General features: G+C 33.3%; 1 protein-coding gene across 1 annotated transcript in view; it reads right to left on the minus strand.

Annotated features, from left to right (window-relative positions):
- Window positions 1-1387: 1387 nt before the first annotated feature.
- SLC37A1 (solute carrier family 37 member 1) overlaps window positions 1388-20255 on the minus strand; it is a 113398-nt gene continuing 94530 nt past the window's right edge. Inside the window, exons 16-21 of the mRNA XM_074213914.1 lie at window positions 17731-17779; window positions 15979-16052; window positions 11325-11403; window positions 8542-8639; window positions 4058-4122; window positions 1388-3486 (exon numbers count right to left, since the gene is read on the minus strand). Coding sequence (XP_074070015.1) covers window positions 3471-3486; window positions 4058-4122; window positions 8542-8639; window positions 11325-11403; window positions 15979-16052; window positions 17731-17779 — 381 coding nt within the window. The 3' untranslated portion in view covers window positions 1388-3470. The remainder of the gene's footprint in view (window positions 3487-4057; window positions 4123-8541; window positions 8640-11324; window positions 11404-15978; window positions 16053-17730; window positions 17780-20255) is intronic.

The following is a 20255-nucleotide window of genomic DNA, read 5'->3' on the forward strand; positions in this document are numbered from 1 at the left end:
AGTTTTCAGAGTCAAATACGATGCTAGTACTCATTACAACTGAGTAATGAAATAATATGTATAAAGCATTTTGAAAATACTAAAATTCTTTATGAAGTTCAGCTATTATGTTAACCTTTCCCCAAGCTATGAAAATATACTAGACTTATTGTATAAGTGAACCATTAGTTTTAGAGTAGCTTAAATAGATTAGCCATATGTTCTTCCATTTTTTAAAAATGAGTAATACCTTTGAAAATGAAGCCTTGTATATCTGGAGTCAAATTGTTTAGATTAGCTGTGGGGGAAAACCAAACTAATGTCTAACAACCACTCCAGTTCTCAGTCTTGAACCTGAGATCTTCTATTTCTTGATTCAGCAATCAAATTCTTACTTATTTAAAATTTTCCAAATTATGATGATCTTATTTGTTGGCCAATTGGGAGAGTCCAAGGAGTCTTAATATTTTGTCAATGGACCATTTAAAGAATATTTTTAAATATATAAAATAAAATACATATACTTATAAAGAGAATAGATAATACTTTTTAAAATACTTTTTGAAAAAAGTTCACAGACTCTAGGACTCCATGTTAAGAAATTGTTCTAATTAGTTGCTTCTCATAAAGGGAGACCAAGAAAGGATACCAGTACCCTGGTAGTTAAAGCACAAAAATAAAATTCCATCTCACATTTAATATAAACTTAGAAAGAGTATCCTGGGGTACAAACTAGTCTAAGACAAAGCACTGATTCAGTAGAGCATTGCTTACCAATGGAATTCAAGACTATGGTCACAAGACTGAACCAAAGAGCAATGGCCCTCTTTTTAGTTTGTGAACTGAGGTTTTGTTTTTTTTGTGGGGTTTTTTGCATTATATTTTAAAGTAATTGACATAGCTTTTTGAAAATTATTAATGTAGTCCTGGTTTGCTAACCTGAGAGAGTTGCTAAGGAGAATCTGGACATTAAAAGCAATTTTTACTCGGAATAGACAGGATTTGAATTTGGGGAATGATATGGAGAATCTATCTTGGCCAACTCATGTGGAGTCACAATGTTTGGCCTGCCTCCCTAGGTGCTTTGTCACTTCCCCTCCCCAAGCTGGGTAGGTTGCTGTTGGAGATAATTTCAGTTAGGAGCTGTAAGCAACCGTGAAAACAGCTAATGGTAGAGTGGGCTGGTGAATCACACACATAAAAAATCTCTGACATTTTTCTTTTTCCCTCCCCCATTATTGTCAGGGAGCCAGCCTTCTGTTAAATGTTCAAATAACTACTTCTTAGGGAAGAGTAGAATTAAGGAGAGAGGAAGGGGACAATTTATGCTTTTCCTTACCAGCTACAATCATATTCTAATTGCATGAAAGAAAACCAAAACTAGTGGCCACCAAATTATGATTAGCTAGTGTGTTTTATCTGGGGATGGAACACAAATGTGGGGAGAGGTTTTGCTCTTAAGACCTGGGACAAATCGACCTACTCTTATAAAAGAAGTGAAATGAGAATGGGGAAAGGACATCCTGAGAGAAAAGTATGTGTTATCAACATCAGTTTTTATAAAAAGCTATATTAAGGCAAAAGGAGCCCCAGAGTTGTTCAAGATTGATGGGCAGGGAATTTGTCATTGAAGTTACTGAGGTTGTAGCCTGGTTTAGCCCAAGACCCTGTTACTGCAGTTTGTCACCCTAGTTTTTTAACAATGAGATGGTGAAATTTTCCATTTTACCCCTGGTGTTGGAGAGATTTCTATCTAGTTCCTCATCACACCTGGCAAATGAGTCTATGTATGTATGCATTATTATACTTAAGACTTTTTTCAAATATATTTGGGCAAATTATAGGTGGAACCCAACTCAAGATTCTTTTATAGTTTAGATCCTTTTGTCTATATTCAAGAACAGCTCATTGTTATTGCTACACATGCTCCAAGTCTCACATTCTTTGCTACAAGTTAGCTATGTGTTGATGCTTTGCTTAAATTTAAACCACATAGCTTTCTGAAATCCAAACAGTTTAGGCAGCTGTTTATCGTAGCCTACACTGCCTTTTTTTAGTAAAAAATTAGGATCCTATCCATGCAGAAGAATATATGCTGTTTTAATTGGAAACCATCTGTGATTTCAATTTGAACATTATCAGAAACACACGTAATCTGGACAAAACTAAAGACATGCAACTTTATTTTAAAGATTATCCCCTTCTCCCCTTAATACAGTGGGAAAGAATTTTAAGACACAAAGATCATGATTTCCCAATATAGTGGTTGCTTTTTAAAAACATTTTATTTAAAAGGGATAAGGATAGATATTTTGCAAAACCAACTAAACATTAATAAAAACTCAGAAAACAAATCCCTGTTTGTTTTAATAAATAACAAAATGCCATTTAATTTTATTTAACCTGAATATAATACAATTCACATTTAAAAAAATCTATTTTGTTGCTGTACATCTACAAACAATCTCTACTATTTTATTAGAATGAAAAGGAAAAGTGGTTGATGCAATTATAAAGAGACTGTATCTTGTGGACAAACTGACCTTCCTAAATAACAAATCTATGCATTTTCCTTTTTCATTTTGCTCATCTTCATGTATAATTTGGTTCTAAGTACTAAACTAAGTAGCAGCTTTAACTGACATCCTACAGGGTCTTCAACAACATTCCAGAGTACTTCTAACAAATGTAAACCTTTCAGAAACATCAGTGTTGCTTGACTGGTATTCTCTGATATGAATAAGTTAGCCATTTTAATTTTATCCCAATTAACCAGTACAGGCTGCTTCATCGTTCCATACTAATTTACCACATCAGCTGTATGTAGGAAAATATATAGAGAAAACTTGGGGAAAATACTTGATTGGGACTGACATACTCTAAGTTCAGTTTCAATTGAAACTTGAGAGAATCAAAATTTTTTTCAAGTTTGAGTTAAACTGTTTTTTTTATCAATAATCTCTTTGCCAGTTTGTGGTAAGGACATTCGATATGACATACTAACATTTTTGAAGATGATGTTGTTTCTTGATAAAGAATAAGTAGTTGTCTGTTGTTGAAGTTCTTTCTAGCCTAGTGTTCAATTGCTATTATATTACATCACTAAGAAACTGAGAATGGCTCACTCTTCATTTCAGTTCTATATTCTTTGCCAATTCAATTCTGTATTCTTTTTTTAAATTGAATTCAAATAATTGGATAAAAATACCAGGCACTTGGTATCTTCTCCTCATGCCCTTAACTAAAGTAGCTAATCTGAAGTTTTCAGCAGCAATGACCTCTCTGAGAACTATTTAATCCTGAGGATCTATATGTACTTAAAAAAATAAAAATGGATGTAACATTTTCTTTTGTATCTCTTTCAGATATGTGTGCAAAATGCATGGGGAGAAAGCACTTTTTCAACATGAAATTGTTTACATTGTACTGTGTCTTGAACAATTATTTTTGGATGATGAGTACAGATTCTTCCCCAGATGTGTCTGAAATGGCTAATGTTCTTTAAACCTGCAAGAAAATGATAATATAAGAAAAATGATTAAACAGTAAGCAGCTGACTAATAAGAATATTAATGGATTGCTCCATTTTTGTGACTTTCCAGACTATAATTCTTTTCTGGGCTATTACTGGTCTATTTTTGATTATATTAGATTATAAACTCTTTAAAGGTAGGTGCTGTCTTACTTTTGTATTTCCAATGTTTAGTGTAATATTTGACCCATAGCAATTAAGATTTTTACTTATTTATTTAATTAAAATCATTTTTAGATCAAGTGTATTTTCAATATTATATATACAATATAACAGCAGTATTTTAGTCTAAAGAGAATGACAAAAGCAAGCAATTTTCATCTGCATACTTGGCTCATATTTTAAAGAGAGATCAACAGGTTCATGTTTTGTGGGTATTTTATTCAAAAAGAAGGAATAATAAATGCTTCTGGGGAGAGTTTTTTCCTTTAAGAAAAGGAAAGTGATTGTATATAAGAAAGATTGTATATAAAAAATAGCTAAAAAGCTATTTTGAATTATCTACTTGATTACATTATTGAAAAAGATAACGGGTTTTGGACTTACTGAAGCTGTTCTCCGGGCATGGATCCTGTGCAGCAAAGCTCCTTCTGGATGAGGCGCAATAAGAACTGTCCACAAATAATAAGGTTATAAATCCAGGGAAAAAATAAAAAGCATAGGAATGAGGAGATGTCTAGTTCCAAGGTTTAATTATTTAAACAGTTATTTTATTTAGACATAATGATTTTGTTCACCAGTTAGAAATTCCCCTTCCTCATGTACATTTTTCTTTAAAATCTTTGATAACTGGTATTTCAGAGAACAAGCTTATTGCGGTCAACTAGGTGGAACAATCTATAGAGCATCTGCCTTGGAGTCAAGAGGGTCTGATTTCAAATCCAGTCACTTGATACTTATTAGCTGTGCGACCATGGGCAAGTCACTTAACTCCATTGACCCACAAAAAAAAAATAGAAAGAGAACAAGATTATCAGTAAGTCTTATAAGTAATAAATCAAATATCCCTGAAAATATTTTTAGTTTGGGGGATGGCTAGGTAGTGCAGTGGCCCTGGAGTCAGGAGTACCTGAGTTCAAATCTGGCCTCAGACACTTAATAATTACTTAGCTGTGTGGCCTTGGGCAAGCCACTTAACCCCATTGCCTTGCAAAAACTAAAAAAAAAAAATATTTTTAGTCTGGATACAACACCAACTCTGACACTATTTTGATCAATAATATTCTAAGATAAAAATCAATAAAAATTTAAGATAAAATAAAAAATTTAAAATTAAAAAAAAAACAGTCCAAGACAGAAAAATAAATAAAATGAAAGACATTTAAATAGATTGAAATCAAGATTTGTCAAGTGAGGGAAAAGCTGCCAGAACTGCAAAGATTTTCTGTTAAGATGAATACGATAGATTCAAGTATTTTATTTAGAAACAGTCATGAAAGCATTTCTAAACATATTCTGTTAAATACATTCATTCTGTATTCCTTAAGTGAACACCATGTAATTCAGCCTCCTTATAAATGACATTATTAGACCAAATATTCAGTTGAAACAATGAAGAATTTAATTTACCTTATCTTGTATTTGGACATAAGTAGCTCTCTTTTGACATTAAAAAGTTACTTGAGAAATCCAGATATAGTTAGTAATTAGGTATTATACAAAACTAAAATGTGTCCTTTTCCTGTATTATAATTGACATACTCCCTTCCTCTCCCTCTCCCCTGTTCCCCCTCTACTTCAAACTATACAATTATTACCCAGGCACAAGCCCCAAAGTGGGTGCTGACAATGCTAATTTAAAGGGATGCAGGACTTCCAATCCTTTGCTCTTTGGGATCTTGCAGTGGTTACCATGTTCAATGGGGAAAAAAAACCTGGAAAAAGTAATAGTAGCAAAAAGATGATCTGTTGAGTAATGGGACAATGGAATGGGTGTTTTCCCAAAGGTTGATTTTTGCCATCCCAAGCATTTGTTCTATCAGCTTATGGGTTTTATAGCCAATTCAGGATTAATGCCCTCAGGAACAAGAGTTGACCTCTGGGAGTGACTTTTATAACCTATCCCTACAGTAGCTAGAACCACTGAGACAGGAACTTGGTGGGACTGCCAATATAAAGGATCCTAACTACTCAGAACAGATGGTAGGGTAGAGGAGAGCCCCCAGGTGTTGTGGGGAAAATGTCCTTTTGTTCTGGTTACATCTTCAAACTAAATATTCTTTTGTAATAGCTAGGGGAATTAGACATTCCTAGATAATCAAACAAGCAACTATTAAACATTTTCTGTCCATGCTAATCTGTACTGACATTGTCTGGGCCACAGGGGTAAGGGTGCCAAGAGAAATGAGCAGAATTTAGGAGAAAAAAAAATACTTCCTTAAACTCTCTTCTGCCTGTAACTGTTAGATTTTAAGGGAAGGACTTTAACTACAGAAGCCACTCATATTTAGATCTTGTAGTCACAATATTTTTAGTATTATATTTTTAATATCTAGTAATCACAATATTTGACTTACATGTATATCTGAAATTAATTTCTCATTCAAAATGCAAAATAAATCTTCTCTACATGTGATTATATTTGTGAACATGGAGCCAGGTTATGTTGTGAATTACATTTCAAGAGATTTCTTGAGTAGATGTAATATGCAAAAATAGCTAGAAAATTCCCCTGATAACTATATCTCAACCTTTTATCTAACTATTCTCCAACATAAGGAATATTTATGCATACTTCCATCCATATGAGGGCTTTCACCACAGGCAATTTTAAACCTTCAAGTTCCATGAATTGAGAATTACCATGAATTTATTTATCTAAAACAATTCATTACTTGCTGGTCATGGTGATGAGTTTATTAGCTAGGTTGAGCCTTGGTTGATTGATATATCCCTAGGTTCACACTTAAAATCTTTCCATTCTAGAGCTAGCACAGTCCATCCCTACAATACAATGAATTCATTCAAACAGGACCTGAGTATAATTTACATAAAAATGGCTAATAATTATAGAAACCTTTAAAAGATTTAAAAATACATCACCACAATAAGAAATCATAAAAAGTAGAGTGTAAGTAAGAGGTTAGCATAGGATTATGAACATTCTTTGGAAGAGAGATCAGGAAATCCTTGAGAGATTTCAACAGCAGAGAAGCAACTGGATATGAGCATAGCATACCAAATGTAGGGAATAAAATGATCAGTGAGGTGAGAAAATGAGGTTAAATATTCTGTGGACTGGGTACTATGTAGTATAGAAAATACAAAGAAGGTATTAAATACAGGTACAACTTGAAAAGCAAGCCAATTCCAGATCATGGTGAGCTTTAAATGCCAAGCTAAGATTATGGGATTTTAAAGCTGAATGGGACTGTAAAGCTCATCTAGTGAGTATAGAATAAAAGTGAAAAATCTTTTTCTTTTTACCTGTAGTAGGATAGTGTCTGATAGCCTGATGTGTAATAAACTCCTTTTTTTCCTGCCTGGAAAACCATTCTCTAGACACAGTTCCATTACCTTATGGGTGCCTAAACAATAACTGAAAAAGGCTGGTAGAGAAACACGGTTGTTCCTGGTAAATGATTATGCTTCATGCTAACAGTGGCAGTCATTTATCTTCAAGGGTAATGTGCTTAAAACTTAGGAAAAACTTGAAATTATGGAATATCCTTCACCAATTGAAGTCTAATATCAGAATGATATATAATGACCATGCCATATCATTTCTCTGATAAAAAAAAGCAAACTTTAGCAACACTAAATGTACTCAAATGAAACTGTTCAGTACTATGCTACTATTCCCTAAAACACATTCCTCTCTTTTGCTTATACTCACATTAATCCCACACTACATTTTTACCCATCTTTTACATTCCAGTTTAAGTGCTACCCCCTTCATGAAATATCCCTGGCTCTCCAGTCCCAACCCTGCCATGACTTTCAAATTGAACTTTATATAGAAGTCTGTTTTTGAAACTAATGTTTGCCTCACATTGCTGAATGTTGTCATGACTTATGAGTTTTTAAATTTCATGAATTCAGCAACTGTCTTATGGAAGGGTGACCTTTATTCCAGTCCTTTACATAGTGCCTTATGTATTTCCTTTACTCAAGGAGCTGGACATAGGATGGTCTGTCAAATTTTAGTTCAAGCTTCTGCTACTGAGACATAAAAAATGCACTGACTTTTTGAGATACCTTCAATAATGTTCGTGAGAAGACACCTTCCATTAACTTAGATTGTAGTTCTATTATAATTTGGTAGCTTGTTAGACTATATACTAGTGTATTAAAGATGAAAAGCTAGAATAGAAAATACCTTAAAAGTGATCTAGTACAATTCTTTTATTCTACAAATAAGGAAACTGTGGTGTAGAGAGAGACTTGTCCAAGATAATACAAGTAATAAGCGACAGGTGAATCCAGGTTCTCTGAATCTAAAGCTTTCTAATCAGTGTCCCATATTGTTTCCTATATTAATATATAGCTTTCAGAATTTGCTAGAGCTAAATAAATTAATCACCCAATGGCCAATCTGGTAACAAACATCTGTGAATAGATGACAGGCCCTGTTTTTGCAGTCTTTCCATCTTGATTAGTAACCCCTGGGGCCTGACCTCTGATGGCACAGCTTTTAAGAACCGAAGGACTTTTCTGTTACATAATGAAGCTTTAGAATTTAAGACTTAAGTAGAGTTCCATAATCAGTAGGTACATAATAAATATTTGCTGAATTTAATTATTCTAATATGAATTAAATGGGTGAACAACCTACCCTTTCATTCTAATTTTTAGTCTGTTTGAAACTATTCAGTTGGTTCTTCAGCAGCTTGCTTTAGAGCAGATTAGACTTCAAAGATTTATTTGAATCATTATGAGCAATATAGTTTCCTCTCTCCTGACCAAGAACTACATAATTTATCTGTGCAGAGGAATAAATTGAAAATTTGCTTAAGGCTCGATTACAGTACTCAACTATAACAGGGGCTAATAAAGTTCTTAGCGTCATTAAAAACACAGGTAGGACTTACCAATAAGGCAGTGGCATCTGCTACCATCAACATGTAAAAGACATTGTTCCAGCCAGAGGGGGAGATAAGTCCAGCTAAGAGAGGGCCTAAGGCAGCACCTGAAGTCATGATCATGAAAAAAAAATTGAGAGTTTTTAAGTATAGCTATTTGTAAAGTTTAATATAAATGTGTTTTATTCATTAGTCACAGTATGGAAATTACAAATTCTGTGATAGCAGGAAGCAGAAATGGTACTTAAAACTGTACTAGACGGATAATTCTCAATATCAAGAAACCATATGGCATTTTTATGATTCACTGAGAAGACATTGTTCTAATTTGTGATTAGAGACAACTTGGACTCAAGCTAAATAAAACATGACTAATTCATTTTATAACACATAATAAACAATGAATTATTGTGAATGAACTTGTTGCTACTACCATACATTTCAATTTTAATTTTTCCTTCTTTATTGGCCTATTGGTTTCCATTTATAGATACAAATGACCTCTTCTAACTAAAAAATAATTGTTTAAGATACTGGGGTAAAAAGGTCAATTTGGTTGTCCTATGAAATTGATTTTCATATTTTTAGCTGTAGGATTGTTATATAATTTTATGGAGATCATAAAGAGAGCAAGTTTCTTGTTGTGAAAAGAACCTTAGATCTGTAGACAGAGGACCTCAGTTTTAATTCCATTTCTGATTTTGGGCAAGTCAGTGAATGTCTTTGGGCTTTAGTTTCTTTAATCTGCAAAATGAGGATTGTTTCTAAGATTATGAAAATTTACTAGGAACCCCATTAACCCAACATGAGATCCTCTAAGGATTTCTGCTTCAAGTGGGCTTCAAGACCTATGTTCTGCATAGAACACTCTTAACATCTATTTTTGTGCTCTAGGGTAAGATTGTGGATTTTTTGGTATGCTATGTAAGCCAGCTGGCCTTCATAAGATGAATGTGAATTTGGGAATCTGGAGGGATACTAACAAATGAAGCCATGAATATTCTTAGCTAACTAAATTCTTATTCATATGGATATTACCAAAATAAGCTTCAAAACCACTTATATAACCAGATATGCTAAATATCACCAAGATTTAGTGATTTACTAGTCCTAAGGATTATTTCCCAAAGACCTCCAAGGAAATATCGTTGGAGAATTTTAGGAATATTATCTTCTTTTTTAAAACAGAAATAGGAAAATCACCAAAATCTTTCTATAAATTCAAAGACACTGTCTACCACGATTGAAATTTAAGAATCGATGTTCATATCAGCAATCATTCATTGTTCATTACTTCTTTGTCAACGACATTCAAATAAATTGTTCCTGATCTTTGAATATCCCTTATAATATGTTATCTATGTTAATATTTGCTATTACTTTCTGAAAATGGAAAATTTTTATTTTTGTTTATTGTATTGTATTACTTTTATTTATTGTATTTATTATTTTATTGTATTATTTTTATTTGTATATTGTATATTTGTAAGATTCAAAAAATAAATAATTCACAGTTAGTTCCTATGTAGATTACTACTGTGTGTACTTAGGATGGTGATGGGTGCCAGAAGAATGAATGTCCATCAAAAAGTGTATTACCAGAGACAAGTAGAAACAAACTACCTTTGAGCTATCATAAGCAAAAATAAAGAATTTTTCAAGAATTTTTCTACCAAAAGAAATTCATAATACTATCATGAATTTGTAAGATTTTTTTTGCTATTTCTATTGTTCTCACATACAATGCTACTATTTTTATAAAATCAAAGCAACTTTTAGTTTTTGAGTTATTCCCATTTTACAACTGAGGAAAATGAGACTCAGGTGTTGTAACTGGCTCATTGGCTCATAACTTTTGCTTCTAAGACTTGAAACTCAGTTCCTGACTCCAAAATCGATACTCCTTGTGAAGCTCTATGATCAATTTCCTCTATTTTTTTTGTATATGATTCATAACCCTGTAGTCAGATATCTACATTATTCTTTCCCTATCAGAATACAGAGATCAAGATATTTACCCCTGTCATGCATTCTACTTTGCCCATTTTATTTAAAAGCATTTATGTAATCTCACTTGAGCTTATTTAACATTAGCAAATAAGGCACCATCTTAGTTTAGGTGAGTTTCCAGCAGGAAAATGTTCCTTTCCTCAAAAGATCCTCATAATAGTTTTAAATCTAAAACACTTAGAGGAACATTTATCTATAAAAATAATACACACAACCTAATTCTTTGAAATAGAGATGTTTTGTTTAGCAGTATATAAAAAGATACAAACATTTCTTGGTCCTGGACAACTTTAGATAATCTTTTCTAGAAGAAAAAGACTTAATGACTTTTCTAAATCTGCAACTTATCACAAGTAAAATTGAGTTGAGAATGTGGTTCAATCAATGCCATTCTATTATTACAAAAAAAATCACATGCATTGATGTTTGTTCAATTACAAAGATTTGTACCAAAAATAAATAATAAGTACATTTCTTCAATTCAAATGTTGGTTTGAGTTGAGGTCTTCTCTTTTCTCTTCCCTCCCTTTCTCCTATCCTGCAAAAAATCCCACGAACTCAAACAAACAAAAAGGACCTCAAGTGGAACCATCAAACAAAAATGATTAAATACAGTTCAAAAAATATTTATGTATGAAAGGACAGTATTTCATTTTTCAATAATGTCCACCAGGTCTTCCTTTCTGAAACTACTTAGCTCTCATATCTATGAATTATCATAAAACCAGCATCCCACAGAATCACTGTTAGTGATGTAAATATGCATGTCAAATAGAACTTACCTACAGAACCAGTTCCATCAATGATAGCTGTCACAGTAGAGAGGGCTTTGGAATTCCCTTTCAAACTTTTATGGGTACCCTAAAGTAGAGGGAAGAAACAATCAAGTCATCACAAAGTATGAAGTGAGAAACAAAGTAATATTCTCAAAAGTTGCTCCCAGGGGGCAGCCAGGTGATGTAGTGAATAGAGTCCTGGAGTCTGGTGGATCTGAATTCAAATCCAGACTCAGACACTTAATTATCTAACTATGGCTTTGGGTAAGTTACTTAACTCCATTGCCTTGCAAAAGGTAAAAATAAATTACTCCTGCCTAATATTTTTTTTTTGGTTTTTGCAAGGCAAATGGGGTTAAGTGGCTTGCCCAAGGCCACACAGCTAGGTAATTATGCCTAATATTTCTTAAGGCACTTTTCTTAGATCTCTACTTAGAAGTTAATCATACTCCCCATATATCAGAGTTGTTTATTTTTATGTTCTGTCTTCCCTATTAAATGACTAAGTCTATTAGGTCAAGACCAGTGTCATCTTTATTTTTGTAATGGTAACACAATACCTCAGACATAGTAGGTACTTAATAAGTGTTCACTGCATTGAACTATACATGTAAATAACTACAAAAGATAATACTGCTTTTAGATATTTTTATATTTATTTGCGAGCAAAAGAAAAGCTCAAACTTTGAATCAATCTAGAGTTATTGAAAATATCAGCCAGGTTGTTCTTCTAAATGGAGCTCTTAACATTCTTTCATTGTGAGGAGGAAACAAAATGAGTTTGGAGGAAAATCTATAGTGTCCCAAATATAGAATAATTATGGATCTTTTGATAGCTGGGTTTAAATATCCTAAAAGCACCAAATTTCATAAAGATTTCATATCTGTTAAATGAAATGAAGTCAGTTTTTATTAGTGACATATGTAATATGTCTGCAGACTGTAAAAAAATAATTCTGGCAGCCAAATGCTAAGAAAGATGTTGTCTTCTAATTCAGCAATGACTAAAAGAATATTGTTATGAAACCCAGGGCTGGTTCAGTTTCCAATATCATGGAAGCATCAAATAATTACCACTGAAGAAAGATAACTACCTGAGAAACCCAAAATTCCAGAGTTTATAGTTCCTTAAGAAGAAGAAGAGTAAGGTGAAATGAGTCTTTAGTTCTTAACTATTTTAATCTATAGTGGAGAATGATCTGTTTCAGGGTTAAAAAAAATCAGTTTTAAACTCATCAAAAGAGTTGGACCCCTTTTCTTTGGAAGCTATTCTTTTTAGGCAACTTCCTCTGATACTTAAATGAATCCCTAAACCCAGTAAAATCTTTTTTCTAGGGTCCTACTTCTTGCACATGGATAAATGGGTACTTTTATTCTTGTTTTCTAGTTCATTCCTTGCTATGGCTGTTCTCTTAAAATTCCTTTTACTATTTATTTTTATTCCTCAGATCCCAACTTTGGCCATACCCAAGGCTTTTTTTTAGGTATGATTTTTCACCAATATTTATTTTTCCCTACCTCTCATCTTTCATTTCTCCTTTCTTATTTCCTTGAATCTCTCTGTCTTTCTTTCCTGCATCTTTTTTTTTATCTCTTTTGTCTTCTACTTTCTTTAGAATTAAGATTAGACTATGTAGGTATGATGAGGAAAGGATTAGGATACCTATGGTGGCAGACCAGTAGAGTGAAAGGCTGGAGGATGGAGTTATTGAAGAAATGGTGAAATTATTTATCTTGAGTTGGAAGAGGGATAAAGGTGGCAATTTCAGGCTCTTAGGCATGACCCAAAATGTACAAGTCAACAGAAAATGAAAATTCTTTTTTTTTTAGGTTTTTTTTTTTTGCAAGGCAAATGGGATTAAGTGGCTTGCCCAAGGCCACACAGCTAGGCAATTACTAAGTGTCTGAGACCAGATTTGAACCCAAGTACTCCTGACTCCAAGGCCAGTGCTTTATCCACTACACCACCTAGCCGTCCCTGAAAATGAAAATTCTTAAAGAAATTTTAGCATAAACTAGACAGGTACTTTCAGGATGAAATTTCCCAATAAATTTGCAGTCCATCACCTTCACAGATATATATTCAGATAGAATACAGACTTAGTATAATACTTATTGGGACATTTAAATATTAAATCAAATGAAAGTAAATGAGCTGTTTTTGTAAAAATAAATTATTTATTACCCTGACATCTTATCTTTCAAACATCTCTCTATCTTGTTAGGACTGACAGCCCTTAAAAAGGTGATTGAAGAAGATAATAGCATTTGTACAACTGTTTGCTACTGTTAATTAAAAGAGTAGGAAGAATCTTTCTAGATAAAGGTGTTTGTTGTTTGGTGTGGCAGTGTGAGATCTGGTCCTTGAGTGAAGAAGTATTGAGTGAATGAAAAAGGAGAGAGAATAAAGAGGGAAAGGGGAATGCAGGGAGTGAGCTAGGGGTGTGAATCACTTAGTAAATCCATATGGAATAAGTGTTGACTATAAATGAGAGCAAGGGAGAAAGGATGCTCAAATGCAGTCTCACAGTCAATTCTATGCTCAGAGAGAGTGAATGAATCATAAGATATATAGGAATGGAGAGTGACTTCTATGATGAAGTTCAAGTGGTCATCCCTTGTCTATCTAGAAGCACAATGAAAATGCCTATATTCTTATCAGCATTCTAGAATTTCAGACCTGGAAATTGTAGTTATCTGACTGGCAGAATTGTAGGTCATAAGTAGTCTCTGAATGGGAAAAGTAAATATTCAGAGCAAAGGTCGTATACCTACAATCTAGGTATGATCATAATTAGATGAAATTACTTATAAGGCAGTCAAAATAATTAGACATATTGCAAACCAATCACCTTTTCCCAATCACCTGAAAGAGTCTAACCAAATTTGTGAAAAGTCTGAAGGAAATGGCTTAAGGAAGAATCAGACTTTGGTAAAAATCTCTGTGTGTGGATCATGTTGCCTAATTTCCCCAGATAGACTCATTATCTATCAGTTTTGAGTGCAAGACAGAGAATCTAGTTCTTTTAAAATAATACTAAGTGGTATTCAGAATGAACTCAAATATATCTGTACCAATTACTTCTAGATGCTTCATCAGACGAACTGGATATAGCAGTAGCTATATAGATAAGGACTTTACAATGGTGAGAAATCAATAGGCACTTTAAAAGGAATTCAAAGAAATATTCAGGTTATCTACATAGGATTTAAGGCAGCTGTGACAATGTTGAGTATCAAGCAGGGGTGAAATTAGGATCTTTAAATGAGATCAGATATTATTTTAGTCTGGAAAAGACAGGTTCTGATTAAAATATTTATGTGAGGGTTAGGCAGCAAATATCCTGTGACTGCCTTACACTACATCCTCCTAGTTTGATTGATTGACAATCAAACAAATCTGAAAGATATGCTATTGAATTGACTAATAGAAAACAATTTTACAGGAGGAAGGCATGTGACCCAAAGAACAAGGGGAGAAGGAAGTCAGTTCTCTGATTAGGCAGTTTAATCTACAGCCAATATAGTACCTAAGTATAAATGCTGTAAGATATGGATTCTGGACATTACTGATGTGGGGCATATGTCCATTATTTCCTTTGTGCTTTGGGGAATGGGCTCTGGATTGGAAACAGCAGTAGTGGAAGTGGTTAAGATTAGGTTCTGTATCTCCATCAGTCAATCAAATTAGTAAGTTTTGAGAAGAGTGGAGAGATAGTGGAGGAGCAGGTTAGGTAGGGCTTTGAAAGTCAAACTGGATCTTATATTTGATTCTGGAAATGATAAGGAATCATTTCAACTACTTAAGTTTGGTCAAGTCCCTTTTGCTCTATGGGTCGGGGAAGTACCAGATCACAAGTTCAGAGTTTAATATTAGAGGAAGAAATTGTCAGTATTTTGGATCAGATCCTAGTGCTTAGATTGAAGAGAGGGAAGCATTAACTTCCCTTTCTGGAGATGGGGAATTTGGAAGGGGGAATATGTAGTAACAACCTTGCGTTGAGATGGATTATCAGGAACCTTTGGAACTCTGATGACTATGCCCTGAGACATGTGAATGACATAATTTTTAACTGACATTGTTTGGATTCTCCAGTGGTTTCCACAAAGGAAATGGGGACTATTGAGAGAAACCAAAGAATTCAGAGTCTGCATGTGGACTGACAAGTAGAGAAGTGCTTAAGAACCTGAGTGCATCTTTGTCATATCCAATCTTACTATCTTTTTATGTCATGGAAATTTAGGTACCCACTTTTCCAGCAAGATACCTCTCTATAATATGAGATCATGAAGAGGAATCCAGCCTATGTTTGTGGATTTCCTGTTCCACGGATGGTGAATGTCAGTCTCAAGTACTCAGAAATGTGCTGTTTAACTTTAACAGTCACTTCATCAAGCCTAATCTTCCTGTTTTGAAAATTGAGAAATCATAACTTCTTTCCTCTTTCTACATTACCTAGTTCTTATAAAGACAAATGAAATGACATTTTATAAGTTCAAGGTTAAAAAAAGAAATAAGATAACTATATTTCTTATTTAATTTTCTTAACTATTTTTTAGGGGAAGAAATACAGAATTAGGGTATTTTCTCAGATACAATTTCCTCAGTTTCTCAGAAACAAAGAGTCAGTAATTGTCTGGGATATGTAGAAAAACTTACCAAGTCAGCAGAGACTGCAGTTGTGATCAATGCATAAGGACCATTGACAAGAGCCCCACTGATAAGAAGCATAACTGGTAAAAATCAGTAAGAACAAATTAGAAAATAGGAAAAAAAATTTTCAAAAACCTACATATTTGTAATAATTCTATAAGTTTTCCATTTTGATCTATAAGCCACAATATCAAATATCCAGTATTCATTCTCTGCAGTGGAGTTATATATCTTGTATACAATCCAAGTAAGAGAAGGATTATCTTTTTTGGAATTATAAGGATTTATATTTGGAAGGACCAAATACAAACTATTTTCCCAACGCATTTCATAGAATTATATATTTAGGCCTGAAAGAATCTTAGAAGTCATTTAATTCAATTTCTTTTAATAAATGGAGAAATGTGCTATTATTGGCCCAAGGTCACCAATGTAGTGTTTTAGAGGCAGTCCTAGAACCCAACTCTTCCTGGCCTCAAGTCTACCTTTCAGTTATCTAATCTATCCTTTCAAAACATTTTAATTTCATTCTTTTTCACCCTAATGCTCAAATGGTATTATCTCTGAACAGTCTTATAATGTGAATATTTACCCCTCTACTCTTCAATATATTTCTTTGACATATGGAGATTTTCAGAAGTTTGGGGTTTTATTGAAATATGATAATCCATAGGAGCAACAGAAAAAATAATGTAAATTTTATATATTAAAAAGTATGTGTTTTACTATATTATATGTTATTCTGTTAACTTTTATGACTACTGGTAGAAAACCTAAGGGACACTATGTGAAAGGCAAAAAATTATTTTAATTATAAATAAATGGTTACCACAAGCAAGATTGCAATAATTATTTTGAGCATGTAGACTTCTCTCAACTTCAGCTTTGCCAGAAATTAGACTAAGTTAATTGGAAATTGCATAATTTTTTTGGAGATTTGAACACTGGTCAAATATGGTTACTCAGAGATCTAAAATCATATGATTTGTTTTTCAAAAGACTTTTTAGTGATGGCTTTTAAGTAATAAATCATAACATCCTTGAAATTTCCCCTTTAGGAGCAGAGAACTATTTGAGAAGTGACAGAAGCATTAATTTAATATTGTTGCCTGTACAAAGTTAAAAATAGTTTTTGTTTTATATAACTGGCCCAGAATGTTGAGTATGAACAGCATACAGTGGACTGGAACCTGATGACAGTACAAGAAAGAACAAGACTTTGACTCCAGGAGGCCTGATTCTTGATGAAGTCACTCACTGAGGCTGTTGATAAGGCTGGCCATACTCCAGGAACACAGTGATGCACTAATTAGACTAACTGCTAAGGTTCTGAATGACAGAAACTTGCCTTCATATATAGCATTGAGTCATAGGCTAGGAAGAAGCAAAAGTAGTGTTCATACTTTTAAATCTACCCTTTTTGACTGAAAAAAGTCAGTTTTCCGTTTAAATACATCAGTATCTCTACTCCTCATTTCCCCTTGGTTCCCTACTATCATAATCTGTCCTAATACTACAGATGTCTAACTTTCACAAAGATAAGTGAATCTGGGACATGAATTTGTGTTGTCTCTTTCAACCTAAAGAGAAGCAACCAGGATGTTTAAGATCATTGTAGCTGAATTGGCTCCTTGTTTATAATCACTGGATTTTGCTTTTTTGAAAGCCTTACCCCACCTCCCTCCCTCCTCCTGGTCATATGAAGAAGACTCCACACTTAAGAACAACTCTTAGGAGAAAAATGCATAATTTTCTCACCTATTGTAGCTTCTAGGCCCATTTTGCTGACCATAGAGAACATATAGAGCTGCAAAAGTTAACAAAAAAAGTCAAAATTATTTTTATGATAAAGGAATAGAATTCAGAATTAGAACTGTGAGAGAAGAGATAGTATTTTTACAGTGTACACAATGGAGTGCTATTAAACATTTAAAAATTACCTAGATTTAGATATATTAGTCTTTCATTTAATAGACTAAAATTCAGTAGAGGCTCTGCCACTTCTTAACTATGTGATCTTCAAACAAGGATAATGATATTTATATTCCTGAATATACTGGTCTTGACCTTAAGTGTCTTGACCAACAAGGGAATATAGCTAAGAAGAACTAATAAGAATATATTTGCCTGGATACTATTAGAATACAATTCCTAAGAAGAAAGTCAGCAATAAAATCCATGGCTGTGGATATACTTATATACAACTAGAAGACTGGACAAAGTTTTTACATTTAAAAAACCCCAACAAATTTCAAGAAATAGAGCTATCCAAAAATTAAATAGGTTCCTTGGGAAGTAGTATGTCTCCTTGTGTTATGAAAATGTTAGATGATGTAGAAAATATTTTTATTCAGATTCAGATTTTATGAGATTCTCTGATTCTTAAGTATACAACTATGGGAATTCACAAAATATAGGGATTATAAAGTGAGGAAGAAAACTTGATCTCACAGATTTCACTTATACTTGATAGGGTGTGACTCTAGCCATATGATTCTGAATGGGTATATGTTATTCAAAAAAGAACAGAATAAATAAAAAGGGCAATGGAATAGTATTCCTTTTTATTTATTTATTTTTCTGGCAAGGCAAATGAGGTCAAGTGACTTGCCTAAGGCCACACAGCTAGGTAATTATTAAGTGTCTGAGGCTGGATTTGAACTCAAGTACTCCTGACTCCAGGGCCAGTGCTCTATCCACCGTGCCACCTAGCCGCCCCAAATAGTATTACATTTTAAGAAGATACATGCATGTAGGAAAATCCAGAAACCTAAGGTAACATGATGGAGTGCATTTAGCTAAGAATTAATGGAGACAGAATTTATATTATTGGAACATGTTATAGACCACCTAGAAAAAAGGAATTAGATAAGGAAACTGAGAGATAGATCTCAATTCTGTCAAAGGAACATTATTTATATTGAAGGGATATCAACTATCCTGGTATTTGCTAGGGTTCTCTTTTTCTCTGAAAAAAAGCAAAGTAATTGTCTTGTCTTAATGATACCTCTATTTATCCATCTATCCATCTATAACATTTTAAGGTTTGCAAACACTTTACATATTATTTCAGGTGATCCTCACTATAACCTTGTAAAGTAGGTATTATTATTGTTCCATTTACTGCTGAAAAAAATTGAACATTGAGAGATATCAAGTGCTTTTCCTAGCTATCAGTGTCTGAACTAGGATTCAGACACCCCAACTCTAAGTTCAGTCTTCTAGTCATTGTAACACATAGTTGCAAAAACAGAGGAAGTAAGGAGGGGAACAACTATTTCAGAATAAGCTTCCCCGTTTCAAAATGGAAACTTTGCTTTTTAAATAAAAATGTTCTAAGCTGTGACTCCATCTGACAATGTAGGTAACACTGATTATTTTAACCAACTCATAAGAACTAGATTCTAAAGAAGAAATAATAGGGAACTTGGAATGAAGCAAGCCCTCCTGTTTGAAGTAAACCCTACATTTTGAGAGAACAGATGTAAAAGAGTTCAGAGGAAGGACTGGGAGAATCTAGTGGTCTATAATTCCACTACAGAATTTAACAAGAGATATGGAGATGTTAAGAATGAAATTCTGGAGTTATAAACAGAAATTATTGCAAGAAAAAAAGAAAGAACTCATCGATATGCTTGCACAAGGAACATTGAAAAGTTTTCAATCAATGATCTTTAAAGCACGCATAAAAGATACAAAAAAGGACAGATAGCATAAAATAACTACAAAAGGACATAGTCTTTTATGAGTAGTATTAGAATTAGACTGGTGATAAATGCTAAGAATACAAAGAATATAAGCTATGTTGAGGAAAAAAATTAAGTGAAAGAAGGAATAAGGAGGTTGAGATGTTCATGATGAATGACAATGAGAAGTCAACAGAGCTTTTTAACCTTTGTTTTCCTTCCCTTTTTTTCTTTCCAGGGAGAAAAATTGTTGGATTGAGACATAGACAAAAAATAACCAGGAAGCTGAAACCAAAGATACACAAAGGGATAGTAATAACGAATTATTGTTAATGAGTTCAAGCACAAGTCTAAATGAGCTGTATCCTAGGATACTAAAATAAATGGTAAATATGGTTGCTAACCTACTGTATATGATCTCTATAAAATCATGGAGAATGTAAGAGGTAATACAAATTGAAGAGTAAACAGCTTTTAATAAAAGAGAAAGTGAATAAATATTTTTATTTAAAGGATTCTCCATTAAAGTCTCATTTTGATTATTTATTGTTGTATTGAGGTATCTCTGAGTTTTTGAAGACTATGCTATCACAACAC

Source organism: Macrotis lagotis, chromosome 1 (genome assembly GCF_037893015.1).
Source record: "Macrotis lagotis isolate mMagLag1 chromosome 1, bilby.v1.9.chrom.fasta, whole genome shotgun sequence".
Classification (NCBI taxonomy): domain Eukaryota; kingdom Metazoa; phylum Chordata; class Mammalia; order Peramelemorphia; family Peramelidae; genus Macrotis; species Macrotis lagotis.